General features: G+C 33.4%; 1 protein-coding gene across 1 annotated transcript in view; it reads right to left on the bottom strand.

Annotated features, from left to right (window-relative positions):
* The window catches only part of LOC106461104 (elongation of very long chain fatty acids protein AAEL008004-like), a 36,773-nt gene extending 22,402 nt beyond the window's left edge, over positions 1 to 14,371 (bottom strand). The window contains exons 1-2 of the mRNA XM_013920899.2: positions 14,323 to 14,371; positions 2,140 to 2,340 (exon numbers count right to left, since the gene is read on the bottom strand). Coding sequence (XP_013776353.1) covers positions 2,140 to 2,197 — 58 coding nt within the window. The 5' untranslated portion in view covers positions 2,198 to 2,340; positions 14,323 to 14,371. The remainder of the gene's footprint in view (positions 1 to 2,139; positions 2,341 to 14,322) is intronic.
* Positions 14,372 to 16,329: the final 1,958 nt, after the last annotated feature.

Genomic DNA, 16,329 nt, shown 5'->3' with positions numbered 1-16,329 from the left:
TATACAATACTATAGAGATACAAACTAAAACCAAACTATATATATATATATATATATATATATATATATATATATATATATACATGCAGATGATATTTGTGCAGTATTCTTAACACAAAGGTAAATAATATCAAATTAATTACAATTAAATAGAAGTTAACTTGCCATTATTTTTGTAAGTGGAATAGTGGGCAATTGCCAAAGAAATGGAAGTTGGCTAATATTATTCTCATTTCAAGGGAGGTGATAAAAATTGTCCTAGTAATTACAGGACTATCAGTCTTACATCAGTAGCATGAAAGCATGATCAAAGATGTATCTGCAATGTCATTTAGCAAAGTTTAAAAATTTTTTTGATAGTCAACATGGTTTCACTAGGGAAACTCTTGGCTTACTGATCTTTTGACATTCTTTGATGAGAAGTTACTGATAACTTAGGTGAGGGTAAGAGTGTAGATTTGGTGTATCTGGATTTTCAGAAAGCATTTGACAAAGTTCCCATAAAAGGCTTATTAAAAAATCATCCCTATAGGCATGAAGGATAAGTTGGCTCATTGGACAGAAAAGGGGCTGGATGGGGAAAACAAAACAGAGGCTTTTTATAAATGAAATTCAATCAAACTAACTAAATTAATATCACAAGTGGGGTACCTCAACACCCAGTGTTAGCCCCATTGCTCTTTTATTTATATCAATAACATTGATAAAGGAATGGTCAATGACTTTTTTAAATTTGCTGATGGTATTAAGGTATAAGGTGCTGATGTCTGAAATTAGGATGCTGCTGCTTTACAAAAGGATTTAGATTATTTGGTGAGTTAAGCAAATATATGGCAGATGTTTTTTAATTATACTAAATGCAAGGTAACACGTGTGAGTTATAATTTAAATTATAAGAATAACCGTAACAGTGTTATGGAAGAAAAAGATCTTGGTGTTCTGCTTGATCATTCTCTAAAGCCATCCACACAGCATGCTGTTGCTAGTAGTAAGGCAAATAGGATTTTAGGTTGCACCTACAGAAATACTGATTATAAGTCTAAATAGATTATATTTTCTTTATATTGGTCAGTTGTTAGGCCACATTTATAGAACTGTGTTTAGTCATGGGCTCCTTACCTTAGGAAGGACAGTGTACTGTCGGAAAGGGTTCAGAAGAGGGTTACAAGAATGATAGTTGGGATGGAAAGGCTGTCATATGAAGAGAAGTTATAAACTTTGAAATTGTTTTCTCTTGAGAAAAGTAGAATTAGAGGGGATATAATCAAGGTGTTAAGGGAATTGATACATCATTTTTTTTTCATACTTAATGATGAAAATTGTAAGATTAGGAGACATAAATATGATTTTTGACAGGATAGGAGTGATCTTCAGGTAAGGCAGACTTCTTTCTTTTTCTAACAGGGTAGATATCCTTTGAATGGGTTGCCTTCAGGTGTGGTGGAAGCAGTAAATAAGAGTTTAGATGAAGGCTTGATAAGTATTTAAATCATAAAGGCCGGCTTACATATATTTTTATTTGTAATAGTTTAGTGGATAGGAGCAACCCTGGCCTGAATTTTAACATTAGATCATTACTACACTTGTTTTATTCAAGAATCAAAAATATTTTTCTAATATTAATGTATAAGATAAATATAACTTTAATGTACTTCTATAGTATAAGGCAGTAATTTTGTGGATATGTTATTTAGAATGGTAAAGACTACAAATTTATAAGACTGGTTAAGGAAAGGGTTGATAAGTAATTGGTTGTTCAGAGCTGATTTAGTGGTTTTCTTCTTCTTTGTTGTTGTTTTTTTTTCCATTGTAAAACTTGCTAAAGTCTTATATTTTTAGATACAACAGGATCTTTTATTTTTATTTTTGCTGTACATTATGTCATCAATTTAAACTGCGTTAGCTTGCATTGGACGTAGTGCACTACTATTGCTAGTTGTAACTTCTAACGTTAGGAACGCCAATCATCAAATCTGTACTGTAGCCTGTAGCGACGCTATATGATGACTGTACGAGTTACCGCAGCAGCAGCAGAAGTTACAACTACCATACATAGAAAATGGAACCTTACGTACATATTATATAGTATAAAATTTTGTTCGCTCGAGACAAGATTATAAATGCATTACCAGTACTTACCCCCATTTTCCATAGTCTTGTTGTAATAATCCCACGCATTGTGTAATAAATAAGCCATTTTAAAAAGCCTTCTTGAAATATCAGAAACTAGATGAAATCACTTCACGTAACACTAAACTAACGTCAGCCGGCTCCCCACCCAACTCGCCTGTGAGGGATCCAGCGTTTCGGTTACCTGGATAAACGCAGCAACACTGCCACCTATAAAAGAATTGTAATAGGAAACATGTAAGCATGCATTTATGTACACGTATATATAATTGTATATAGGTAAAACATATAACTTTAATGTATCTCTACAAAAAAGCAGTAAATTTCAGGAACAAATTACCATCTAGAATGGTTGAGACTGTAGCTTATGACAGCTTAAATAAAGTGGTTGTTTGGGGCCAGGACTTCCTTGATATCCATATTTTTTATATATTTTAAATTGATACTTTATAATTTTGTTTGTATATATATGTGTGTGTGTGTGTGTTTTAGTAAGTTTAATAAGCTCTTAGTACGATATTGTTTAAATGCGGAATTTCAATTAATTGTCTTTGAAACGGCCAAATGCATTATTTTCGGTTGTATAATAAATCATTGAATATTTATTTAGTCACGTGAATTAATAGAACAAGAAAGGTACTGTTTTCTTGTTACAATGGCATGGCGTTGTAATCATTGTGACAGTAAGGTAGGTGCATATAAATCTTTCAAGATTATCATTGAATAAGTACATGATTGAGAATAAAATTATTTTTGTGCACCAAAACGCTTTCTGAATATTTTATTTTTTCTTGAATGATAGCTCGTAGAGTGAAAGTGCGCTGTTCAAGTTGAATAATATTCGTTAATTTTTCCCGTGGCAGTACACAGCATAATAAGTCTTGTGCAAACCATGTTAAACAAAAATCAAACTTTCGTTTGTTAACATCCGGGATATATTAAGTACTTTTAGACTTACCTTGGAACACAAACCCTATGCTCACCTAATACTTGAAATACCAACAGATAGATAATTTACAGAGGACAAGTTGAGATTTTGAAAATAGCTAATGCAAAAGGCATTTGAAAGATATTATGGTGTACATGACATACTGGTAACTATTATAATTCATAGAAATGCTTATAATATTTTAAACTCATATTTTCAAATTGTCTCCGCAGTAAGAAGAGCGTTCTCCAACCTAAATAATTATATTAAAAATTGTTATTAGTTGTATAAAAATGAAACTTGATTGCTTTGAACGTAATTTACAAAATATTTAATCGTAAAAAAAAAGACAAGCAGGGTCTATTTTAGATAATATGTAGATCTTATATACTTATAAACTCAAACTTTCAGGTGTGGAATCAGTTTTACACGTGGAACCCAGTCTAAAAAAATTAAGATATTTTTGGGCCAACGTGTTTTGTGCAGCTCAACTTTTACGAGCAATCTAATATATGCAGATTTTTTAAATGCAAACGTTTTCTAAGATTAAAAAGTAATGATGAATGACTAAGAATCAAGTCCGATCAAGTTTTAACTGTGAACATAATTTTGAACACAAAAATTCAGTGAAAACAAAACATTTAAACGCGTCTCAAAGTTTAAGTTAGACAAAAAAGTTGATAGTTAAAATAATTAATTTTCAAGAGTATAGATAAATTTCGAATGCGAATAGGGTATAAAGAAAGCTTAAGAGTGGGAGCAAAGAAAATTATGTAATAATAGGGCATTCCCTAGTTGCCCTTTTTAAGTAAATCTTTATAAATACGACATTACTTAAAGCAAAAATCCACACTGTCTTACTATACTGCCATTGTTCAACATTATCTTCACTGCAGCGGTTCTATATGTACAATGAAGATACCTGGAAAGCGTAAACAAGTTAACATTACAAGATGAATCAACATTGACGTGTTACTTGGCTACTGCCGCTACGTCAGTGAACGATAAAATAACGAACTGCCCTTTTATTATCACGACATATTAGCAGAAAATGATCTCGAATATCGCCGGGTTTGAAACATCAATTAACTTGGGAGTACTCCAGTTTGGGCGTTTACTTGGAAGTTCATAACACACTACTATATAAGAAAAGAGAATTGAAATAATTACACCAGAAAAGTTATTTCAACATTACCGAAACATATTCGCTGTCGTAAACGGGATTTTCAAGGCCCTAACAACTAGGAACAACTAATTTTGACACATAGGTGATAAATCGACTAGTGAGTACCTATTTTATTTTGTTATACTATCTTCTTCATAAAAAGACAGATTTTTTAAATAGAAAAATCGACTAGTAGAACACACCATCTAGATTCCGTGAACTCCTGAATACTTTGTTAAACTGTTTATGCATCTGTAAAAACGAAGTTTATTGGAACCTCTTCAAGGCACTTACACAGATCAGCCTCCCAGTGGCGCAGCGGAATGTCTGCGGACTTACAACGCTAGAAACCGGGTTTCGATACCCGTGGTGGGCAGAGCACAGATAACCTATTGTGTAGTTTTGTGTTTAATTCCAAACAAACATACACATATCATCACCAAATAATTGCCAACTTGTGCACCTTTTCACAATGCGTGTCAGAATAATGTAATTTTTGCTCTTGATAGTGTCTATACAGTGATAAGTGGATATATATTATCATTTGACACAAAATCGCTCTACAGTAAGTAACTAGTGTAGTTGCATAGTTAAAGTGAATTCTAATATCGTGGAAATAAAATTTAATTCTCAACGTTTATCATATCCAATTGTAATTGCTTGTCGAATTCAGTAAGAAAAAAAAAGTCGGCTACTCGATCTTTTCAGTCAAACACAAAAAATAAAAATAAAACTTTGTGTCCATTTGGCTAAGAGGTCGTGGCGTTTATTTTAACTAAGCTTTGGTACTGACAGTATTTAATAAATATATAGATATTTAATCATGATATCCAGTAAAAAAAAAACAACAACAAAAAACTACATATCCAGGTGCCTTTGTTCTGATCATTCCAATTGTCTGTGGCTAAACAGGTTAAAAATCTTGACTCCCTTGATGCAGTTCAGTTTAAATGTGGTGATTTGCAAGAGTAAATAACGCCTAAAACGAACCTCTTCTGGGAGAGTTAGATTAAAGAAACTTTCAACACGGAGTACTTCTATTTTTAGATTATAAAAGCATACAAGGCACGAAATTTTAGTTTAAAAGAGAGGAGTATGTGCAATGTTGAAACGTAACTGTAAAGCCAAGGAAAACGTGATTCCAACAGGATAAACAGATCACTCCACTATCGACTACTAGTAAACGCAACTTAAATACTGACGCATCTGTTTGCATGTTTGTAAGACAACTTAAGAGTTTTTTTTGTTGTTAAATAAAATCTAGATAATGGGCTATCTGTGATGTCCTCACCACGGTTTTTATCATTATAAGCCTTCATACTTATCGCTGAGTCACCAAAAGCAGGATAAGATACACTACTTGAAATTCTATTTTACCCTTATATTTCTTATAAGAAGCCATGTGTTCAGAAAGTGTTACATTTTCTAAACACTATAAGTATAAGTTATAGGACACTACCAGTTTTATAAACCCCAGTAATACCGATGGGGTCCTTGCTACATTAACTTTTTAAACACATTTTCTAAAATATTTATCCATCAAATTGCCGGTGAGTCCATGACTGTTGGTTACAGGATTCTTAATAACATGGATCACAATACCACTAGTAGTACAGTTAATCTAACTAATTATTGCTAGGATTTTCTATGTATTTTAGAAACACCCTGGTGTTTCAGTTTGTGGTTCGATCCCTGCCGTGGGTATAGCGAGGATACCCATTCTGTTGCTTTACTTTTAAATGTTTGACAATAGAAAATAAACAATTTCATCCAGGTTTTTAGTCAGTTCTTTAAACAGCTTGTTTTGTTTTTTTTGTTTTTATTATTATTATATCACAAAGTTAGACAATAGGCTATCTGAACTCTATGCACCAAGTGGAATCTAACTCCATAAGTTTAACACAGGCCCGCTGGGGGGACCCGAATTTTGTAATAGTTAAAAATAAGCAAATATACCGAATATGATGCAGTATGTGGGTCCGACCAGTAGTGAACACTACATCAACAAGTCGGCAATTAGAGTATTAAGCTAGTCGATCGTTTCTTGCGAGATATTGTTAAAACCTATGAACGCATTTTTGTACAATTTTTACAAAACAACTTAAAAGATCGCACAATAAACAATTGAGACTTGGGGAAACTAAGTTTAAATCGGAGTTAATCGATCAGTTTTAGATAGAGGTAAAATGACGTTATAATACAAAAATAATACAAAACCAATTGTTTGTTTGTTTTGAATTTATGCACAAAGCTACACAATGGGCTATCTTTGCTCTGCCCTCCACGGGTATCGAAACCCGGTTTTTAGCGTTGTAAGTCCGCAGACATACTGCTGTGCCACTGGGGAGGGTGCTAGAGGGAAGGCAGCTAGTCATCACCACCCACCGCCAACTCTTGGGCTACTCTTTTACCAACGAATAGTGGGATTGACCGTCACTTTATAACGCTCCCACGGCTGAAAGGGGCGAGCATGTTCGGTGTGACGGGGATTCGAACCCGCGACCCTCAGATTGCGAGTCGAGCGCCTTAACCATGCCAGTCCGTTACGAAACCGAAGGTAGGCGTTAGATACGAGGATGTAATCTGCATTGCGTGGACATTTCCATTTTATCTAGTTTAGTTTTATTACTGTTACAGGGAAGTAGTTTATACAGAGTAAGGACACAGATACGAACTGTTAAACTGACACGCAACAGCATCAACTACACCATTTTATAGTTAGAACTGTAGCCCTATATCACGTGGTTCATACTCGATCCTGCAAAATGTTTAACGACACGATGCTCCCGGTTTGTTGTAGGTCCTCCTACTAAATATATCGTTCAAACTATTATAAGCTTTCAGGATATAATTTATAAGTATATATAATATGATGTTGCATGCGTATATTAATAAGGTCATCAAAAACAGCTCTTAATGTTTGAGAAAGTAAATGTACATGTACGAAGGGTAGAGGATTAGATGGAAAATAGTTACTTATTTAATATAGTGAAGAAAACTAATGAAACTTTAAAACAAAGGCAGATTTTTATTACTTTCTATTTAAAACGAATAGTAGATCGTTGATTTATGTAATAAACACGATTTATTACTGAATTTGAATATAGTGTTCTAATTTGTGCGTCTGTGATCATGGATGATGCCTTGAAATTAAAAGCAAGATTTTTTTCTGCAATTACTTTATTTTCTGTTCAAATTTTCATTTAAATTTTGGTTCCACTTCAGACCATAAACTTTTAAACGTTCTTCTCCTAACAAAAATAAAATGAGTTAATTACATTATTTACAAGCATTTTCCAGTAATATGGATCCAAATCTCATATTTATAATCTACAGCAACATGGCGGGAACATTTCATGACTCCCTCATGTATGAGCTGAGCATGGCCGAGTGGATACGTAAATGGGGCTGTGGGTGCATTATAAGAGTGACAGCCAAACACGTATGCTTGATTGAGAAATGAAGTATCTTGCTTATTTGTTTGAAGTTAAGCACAAAGCTACACAATGGGCTATCTGTGCTCTGCCCACCACGGGTATCGAAACCCGGTTTCTAGCGTTGTAAGTCCGCAGACATACCGCTGTGCCACTGGGGGGCAAGTATCTTGCTGTTGTAATTTTTTAATGTCCATCCGTTACTGAGTGATACGATTTTGGATCGATTTCATTGTAAACTCTTTTTTTTTTTTTCAAATAAATGCAGCACTACAACAGGCACAAGTCCAAATTGTGATGAAAACAATAAAAAAAAATATCCCCAGTAAATCGGAGGCCCTAAACAATTGATTAGTCTACTTATGGGTAACGTCGCCTCTGTAAGTATTTAATAAATAAAAATGCGCTTAATTTTATGATATTGTGTTGATCAACAAACAGTAAATGCTTTAGGAAACAGATTCAGTGTGTTCTGTACATTAAGACGGACGAAACTGTTTCTTGTCATGTCCATTTTCTTGAAAAAAAGCAAAACAAAAAAAACCAAAACTGCATTTTAACTTCATTTTGTGTGAAAAATATTTATTAGTCAACTAGCTATATCGACATTCAGTTATTCTTTGAAGCTTTAATAGTTTTGAGTAAGAAAGCTCCGTGAATCGACAAAACTAATGATTTACAATTATGCCTAAAGGTATAGGGATTCTTTATCATCAGGTGCTTCTAATGAACAGAGAGCTATTATACTGAAACGTTCGAGTCGAAGAGGTTTTTAATACGATATTTCTGTATACTGTTTATCTGTTGAATATGTTCTCTTTAGCGTGAGATATTAATAATTAATATTTGGAGGACGAGAAATATAATTCAAAATAGTCAAATGGCGTTTACTCATTCAATTATGTGTTTAAATTTTTTTCTGCTACATAATTATACTTATTGTGAGCAACCAATCGTTTAACTGGGGTACTGTATACTTGTGGTGTGAAAAATAAGATGCCTGTAAGCTAGAGTACACCATTTTAAGAAGCCATGTTTTGCTCTTTGGGTTTTCCTTGTCCAAAGTTACTGATGATAGATGGGATTCTCGAAGACCGGTCTAACTAGATAACATTTTGGAAATCCGAGAACTGACTGGGCCTTACGTTTGTTTTTTGTCTGATGAAGAGTATGTATATGTATATAATTTGTTAGACAGCTCTACGTTGAATGATAAGGAAGAATTAATTTGTTTCATTACTGTTAATTGAATACTTACAATAATACAGATTACCTCATGATTATGACTCAGCCGCAAACTTAGGGAGATTATATCGAATCAAATTCGGGGTTCAATCCCTGAAGTGGGCACAATCTAGATGGCCTATTGAGCAGACTTGCACCTAAAATAATCACGATTATGACCACACGGTGACTCAGCGGCAAACTTAGGGTGGATTATATTGTATCAAATTCGGGGTTCAATCTAGATGACCCATTGAACAGATGTGAACCTAAAATAAACTAACGATCAGCGATAGGTGCAAATAATTCTTAGAAGTAATAAATATGAAACATACAGTATGCAAAGGTCAATATTCAAGAATTACTTATTTTTTTTTTATATTTCATTTAGTAACTATTAAAATGTTTTCCAAATAATGCAAGAAGTTTAAAAAATATAATGATTAACGAGTATTACTAGACACACGCACTACACTTAGTTGTCTAAAATAGTAAATCATTAAAATGATAATCAAATGCTCATTAAACGTTTTGCTCCACTTATTCAAGTGTAGAAAAGTAATTTGCTGAGCAATTATTATAAATTGTTTCTCGCAACTGTTGAGGGAAACTACAGAACTGCAGTGAAGTTCAGATCGTTCCAGATGACATCATGAATGGAAGCAGTTATAGTAGTAACCCTAATTCCATCGAAAGTAATCATACATCTGCATCTAGGCCACGATGAAACTATATTTAACATACCGATATACTACTCTATCTTAAAGCCTTCAAACAGAAATACTTCCAAAAATAGGGTGCATTTATAATATATGTAGAGAAAACATTGTGGTGCCAAAAATAGGACATCTTAAGAGAAAGGATAAACTCCGCACTGTTGCTGGAGTGAGACATAAAAAGAGTTACTAAACCAGTGGCGAACAATGTGGTAACGACCGTGGACTGGTGTCAAGAGCAGATTCTGCCTCGATCGTGACCTAGAAAAGGTCTGAAACAACAATTTCCAGAAATGAATAGAAGCTCTTGTCAAGTGTATGACGTACTAAGAATCGCCTCCTGGATTTTCATTCCAACAATGACGATCAATAAATTGTAATTCTGCATAACCCTAACACTGTCACAAAAATCATACTACATTTGTAATTCAATTAAGTTTTTAATGAAAAGAAAACACGATTGAACAAAAAAAAAGAAGAAGAAGAAGAGCCATGCCAAACGATTCTAGAAAAAAAAAGATGGAATAATTTGAAACAAATGTAAAACAAACGTGCATATAAGGCTTCAAGTACACGCGTGTAATTCATGTTTAACTTACAGAAATCACAAGTTGCCAATAAGTTGACATGTGAGGAAGAGAACTTTGTTAAACTCAAACAAAATCAGAAAAGGTGAAATATCAGATTTGTTTAAAGCCAGGCCTCTAGCATAATGAAAGAGGTCATTGTCAAATATTATTTACCCTGTTATCGTTATAATGTTAATTTTTTTTGTAATGTATATACAATTATTGTAAATTATCAGGACATAACGATAATGTTGTGTAAAAACTCTACGATAATGTTGTGTAAAAACTCTATTGATAATGTTGTGTAAAAACTCTACGATAATGTTGTGTAAAAACTCTACGATAATGTCGTGTAAAAACTCTACTGATAATGTCGTGTAAAAACTCTACTGATAATGTTGTGTAAAAACTCTACTGATAATGTTGTGTAAAAACTCTACTGATAATAGTTTCAGTTCATTCATCAGAATCAATAAGAGTTTAACCTAAGATCAAGTATTTCTAGATATCGATACTAAGTAAACGTACCCCCCCTCCCCCACCGAACTGTGAGGTATATTTAATATTTATAAACAACAAACAGGAATTCCGGTGAATTCTAACTACGCAATGAATGTAACTAAATCAACAAAATCGGATCAAGAACTTTCTACAGGAACTTGAAATGACTAACGGAGCGACAAGTTCTAGTCATTTCCTTGATCTATATATCTAATTTACATGGGTGATCTTTAAAAATCCAGGAACTTGAAATGACTAACGGAGCGACAAGTTCTAGTCATTTCCTTGATCTATATATCTCATTTACATGGGTGATCATTAACAATCCAGGAACTTGAAATGACTAACGGAGCGACAACTTCTAGTCATTTCCTTGATCTATATATCTCATTTACATGGGTGATCATTAACAATCCAGGAACTTGAAATGACTAACGGAGCGACAACTTCTAGTCATTTCCTTGATCTATATATCTCATTTACATGGGTGATCTTTAACAATCCAGGAACTTGAAATGACTAACGGAGCGACAACTTTAGGTCATTTCCTTGATCTAGATATCTCATTTACTTATGAAAATTTGAACTAAAACATTTATGACAAAAATTGACTTCAAATTCCATGTATATGTTTGTATTTTAAGCACAAAGCTACACATTGGGCTATCTATGCTCTGCCCACCACGGTATCAAAACCGATGTAAGTCCGTCATATATATGATCTTCCTTCTGTTAAACGCATAATATTTAATACCTAATTATATCTTAATCAAATGTGTCATTATTTCACAGTTGAAAAGATTTGTTTGTTTGTAATAAATCTGACTATATTTTATTCCACATCAAAGTGGTAACTGAAAAACTCCAATTTAATGGGTATGACTTTCCCACTATAATCACTCTATACTGATTATTTTTCAATAAATATAAATAAGGTTCCGATACTCTTGAACTTGTTGACCTTCTGTCACCTTTAATGGTATTGGTCACGTTCAAGGACGTTTTGGACATGTTATTACGTGACCTTCTCTCCAAATCTATTGTACCGTTTTCATTCAGTTCTGGAGCCTTAAAAACAGGTTTGGTCTCGTTCTCTTCTTGTCTTTATCTTAAACGTATTTATTTCACTTTCTGTAGCAAGTAATATTGGACAGGAAAGACCAACTTCTAGGTGACTGAAGGTTACTTCAGTCTGCTCATTATAGCTAAACTTTCCTTAAATTTATAGTGCTTGAATTAATTTTCTTCCTGTTCTAACTAACATAGTTCCCTTTTCTTTTTTGACGCCCTCCTTTTAACTTCGCATTCAAGGAAGGAGGGTGTGCTGCTTTTGATTATTTATGGTTGTGGAACATAATTCTTTTTACTTATTTACTCCGAGTTACTTTTATTATTTTTTCATTTATTTTACTTTTTATATCCTATACACCATTTCTTTGCTATTAGCATTCCGAATTATTGAAGTTTGTTTGTTCTTTATTACCGGGCATCTATCTACCTTCCCACAATTGGCTGCAGATGGTGAATGTGTAGTTTGGTTCAGGACATTATGGGTTCAAGCACAACTCTCTAATAATTTCAAATGTGCTCAACCGCTGTTGATCGGCAAATTCTTATTAATAAATAGGTTTTGACTTCTTTTTTTTTTCAACATAACTTGTCTTTGCGCGATTATGCAGTACATAGATATAATATATATAAAATATTCACTTATTTATTCAAATATACGGATGTTTCTCCTGTACTCTTGTATTTTAAAGAATATGTAGTTTTCTTAAGCTAACCCGAAGTATCGAATCCGTCATATTAGGGCCTGCAGCTGTAATAATAGATAAAGATTAATATTCTTAGCGAGCTTATCGAAGTAATACTCCGACATTGTAATGCAATTTTATATCAGCGATAGAGCTAACATTCCCATTTTTTAGTGACCAATAATAGGACAATTTTTTAAGGAACAAAGCTAGTCAGCTATCTGTCTCATTTTCTTCCAAAAAAAAATTAAAATCAGGTTAGGGGCGGATAAACTAATAAGTTGGTATTCTTATATATATATATATACACCAAGGTCCGAAATTTGTGTCGTTCAATCAGTCCTCACCAACTAAAAAGCCCATAGGTGTACTAGAATAGCAAAAAATTAATAAAATAATAATAATAATCTAACTGACCTAAAATAGTCGATTAGAAATTTAAGCATTTTCCCTAAAACCATTGTTGCGTTTTCGTATCGTGAAAGTAACTTCGTTATTTCCATCTCCCAAGTGGAGCCCCTAATTTACTGGGGATCCCAAGCCTATTTTCATTAAATATTATAGAAAAACCTTATGATGTATGAAATGAAAAGGAGATTTCTGGAACATATGAATGGTGAGATCGATCTAAACGAAGTGTGACGAATATTAACATTTTAACTTTTGGGTTAGTATTAAAATAGTAATCTCAAGTCTCATTTTTTTTTTTAGTTTATCTGAATTAATGTAAAAATTATGTATATTCCAAAGTTGACATAATCATAAACTACTTGAACTAAAGAGTTTTGTTTAATGTGACACATACGTGTTTTTCTTTCTTTAAGAAATTGACATCTACAACTGATAAAATGGAATTGACATGTTTGTGTCTACACATGTTCTTAAAGTGGAGCAGTTAAATCTGATAAGGACCAATTAGAACGTTTGCGAATTTTGGACCTTGATATACATATATATACATAACGGACCCTGAAAACAAGAAATGACATGCTTGTTAAAAAATATCGTTCTTCCAGTGAGATGAAACGAGCACAGTAAAACAAAAAAAGGGGGGGATGCCAAGTTGTGGTAAGTTGACCCGATTTCTACCTTACTTCTAATATAGGGCACCTTACTGACTTTCTAATGACTCACCTTTATTTAGTACTCATGAATTACATCCATAATAAACCAGTAATTTCACAATTACTTTGAAATGTTTTCTCTTTCTGTTACATATATATATAACGATTTATTGTTCCGATAGGATTCCTTCCATTGAGAAATACGATCAGTTTCATAGTGTAAGGTTTAAAAAATGTTAACACTAGAAATACGTCAATCTATAAGGTGGTTACTAAAGAACATTTCGAGCCCTTCATCATGTGATTTTTATTTAGTAACTAACGAAAGTGATAGTTTGCTGAAAAATGGCTGCTTTGCTATAAATAAGCAGAAAACAATAATAGCGCTTCTTATAAACCTAACATGAATTAGATAATCAAAAGTTAACGTCATCTCCTACAACAACACAGTTTCTGGCTGGTAGTTAAGGTAATCACGCATCTACACGGTGCCTGTAAATTATATATCACACATTGTTATTTGTGTTCTACTAACCGTGAGTATCGAAACCTACTTATTAGATATACCACTGAACCACCGAGAGGGATATCTCACCCATAACGTTTTAATTGTTCGTAACTAGACTTGTCTGAGCATTTTTGTTTTCTTTTAAAAACCTATTTTACGATGAAGGAGTTATTCTCACTTGTCAATGCCGAATACAACATTTCATAGAGAATAACGAGAAACATTTTTGTGGTATTCAAAAAAAGACAATAGTTTTAAAACTGCAGCCCCAACACATTTGTCTTTATGGACGTAGAGAAGCACAGAATGGTAAGAGAAAATATGCTTACCTGGTCTTGACAAGCTACAATCGATCGACGTCCTACTGCTCTATAGCACCTGCACGTGGGTATATAGGTCAGAAACGCGGAGGGATACATAGTTATTCACCCAATCCGAAGTAAGACTGCTCCCTGCACGCTATAATAATAATAACTACTTACGTCAATACCCAAAACTCCCTTATTGTGTAACATTGGTATTTTTTCACTTACTTGCGATGCTAAAAACGTCATAGCTGAGACGCGATACTTTCATCACAGTCTTTTTGTTGTTGTTTTCCTTTTCGTTCAGAACCGAAACGTTTGAGAAGAATCAATAAAGTCTAACTTTCCCAGTTTCGTAACCCAAAGTATTTTCAAGTTCGAAAATTCAAGGTTTGCGTTTTCTTAAGTTTAATTTAGGGCAAGTAACGTTGTCTTCAAAAAGAAAAAAAAAAGAAGAAAGGGATAAAACAATGACAGGAAATACAAATAATATTTGAAAAGATAAAAACATTTCCTCAAATGGGACACGTGTTATTATTACGTAATATAAACGTTGAACAGGCTGCACCAAATTTACAGACACCAGATATTTAAATCGGGACCGAATTTTTCACTGTGACCACCATATACGTGTCAATTACGTGTATTTTTAAACTTGCTCTGCTAGAACATGCTTCTATTATTGACCACATCTTTACTATTACGAATGTTTATAAAATAGTTTAACTTCCTTGTGTCCAATATAATTTTCTTTATACTTCGCTTAATTTATACATTTCGGATTCAAAATCAGAGGCGTGTAAAAATAGCATTTCAGATCCACAGCTCCCACAAATCACTGCCCGAGAGGCCCGATTACTATATAATGTCTTATTCAACCTTAACTTGAAACATATTATATACTCAAAACTATATAAAAACGTCTTTAACCAGTACCTGCAAGAGTTTTTAGAATGATACTGTTGTGGGCTATATTTGCAATGTTTTAATTCGGATGTTAACTAAAGGATGCATGACGTTATGATCAAGTATGTTTGTGGGAGTAGGCCTAGAACGTTCTAGATGACGTCATAAAGTTTAGTAACTTTGCAAAGTATCTAGAAATAAGGTTATAGATATACACGAGTAGACTGCTCACGAATATTGAGTAGTTGTTTTCAGTTGCTAGTGGTTTGATTTAAGCTAGCAGTGGAGTGTTTAATTTCAGTGAAATGTTTATATCATTATTAGTTATCTCGTTTATTCATCTACTCGATCGATTATCGGTGAAATTGTACAAGTAATTATTTTTACGTTAGTTGTACTACTGTTACCGAGGTATTTCCGTTTGAACGTCATTTATAAACGTAGGCCTACAAGTACACTAGTGTACAAGCTTGTTGAACGTTAAGGAAGAAATAAACCTATTTGTTATCATTACGCAGACTGAACTTGGCCTTATTTTCACGAAATAATTTAAAAGAACGAGCCCAACGAAATAACAACGTTATTGTGATAGGTATATGGTAGATTGGTGTATTTCACAATAGAGGTGTGATTTTCTATTACACCTTTAGTTTTTTACTCACGATACTAAAGTTCCAAGGATAAACATTACTATACAGTTCTCATCCACATAAACAGATAAGCATAAAAATACTTCTGACCGATTTCTTTTAGATAACCATTACAGTAAAGTTAAGTTGATCCGTCTGATGCTTAACTCCGGTTCTAGTGGCACAAGAAGATGAAAATGATGACACAATCTTCTGGACGAGATTCCATTTTATCACAGCTTAACTTCTAGTTTTTAGCTGGTATCCATTTGACAGCTAGATAGACCGAATTAGATATAGGATAAAGCGTCCAGTGCTGGATTCAATAATTGTGAAGCCCTGTGCACTGTGGAAAATTTGCCTCTCCTTCTTGAAGCTAGGCAGATCGTATGATAATGGTTGGAGACGGCTTGAATGGGTAATGAAGAAAAACTTATGTTAAAGTTTTTCTTCATTACCCATTCAAGCCGTCTCCAACCATTATTAGTCTCAAAGT

The sequence above is a fragment of the Limulus polyphemus genome, unplaced genomic scaffold, assembly GCF_000517525.1.
Source record: "Limulus polyphemus unplaced genomic scaffold, Limulus_polyphemus-2.1.2 Scaffold36, whole genome shotgun sequence".
Lineage (NCBI taxonomy): Eukaryota > Metazoa > Arthropoda > Merostomata > Xiphosura > Limulidae > Limulus > Limulus polyphemus.
This window is presented reverse-complemented; position numbering and strand designations above follow the sequence as displayed.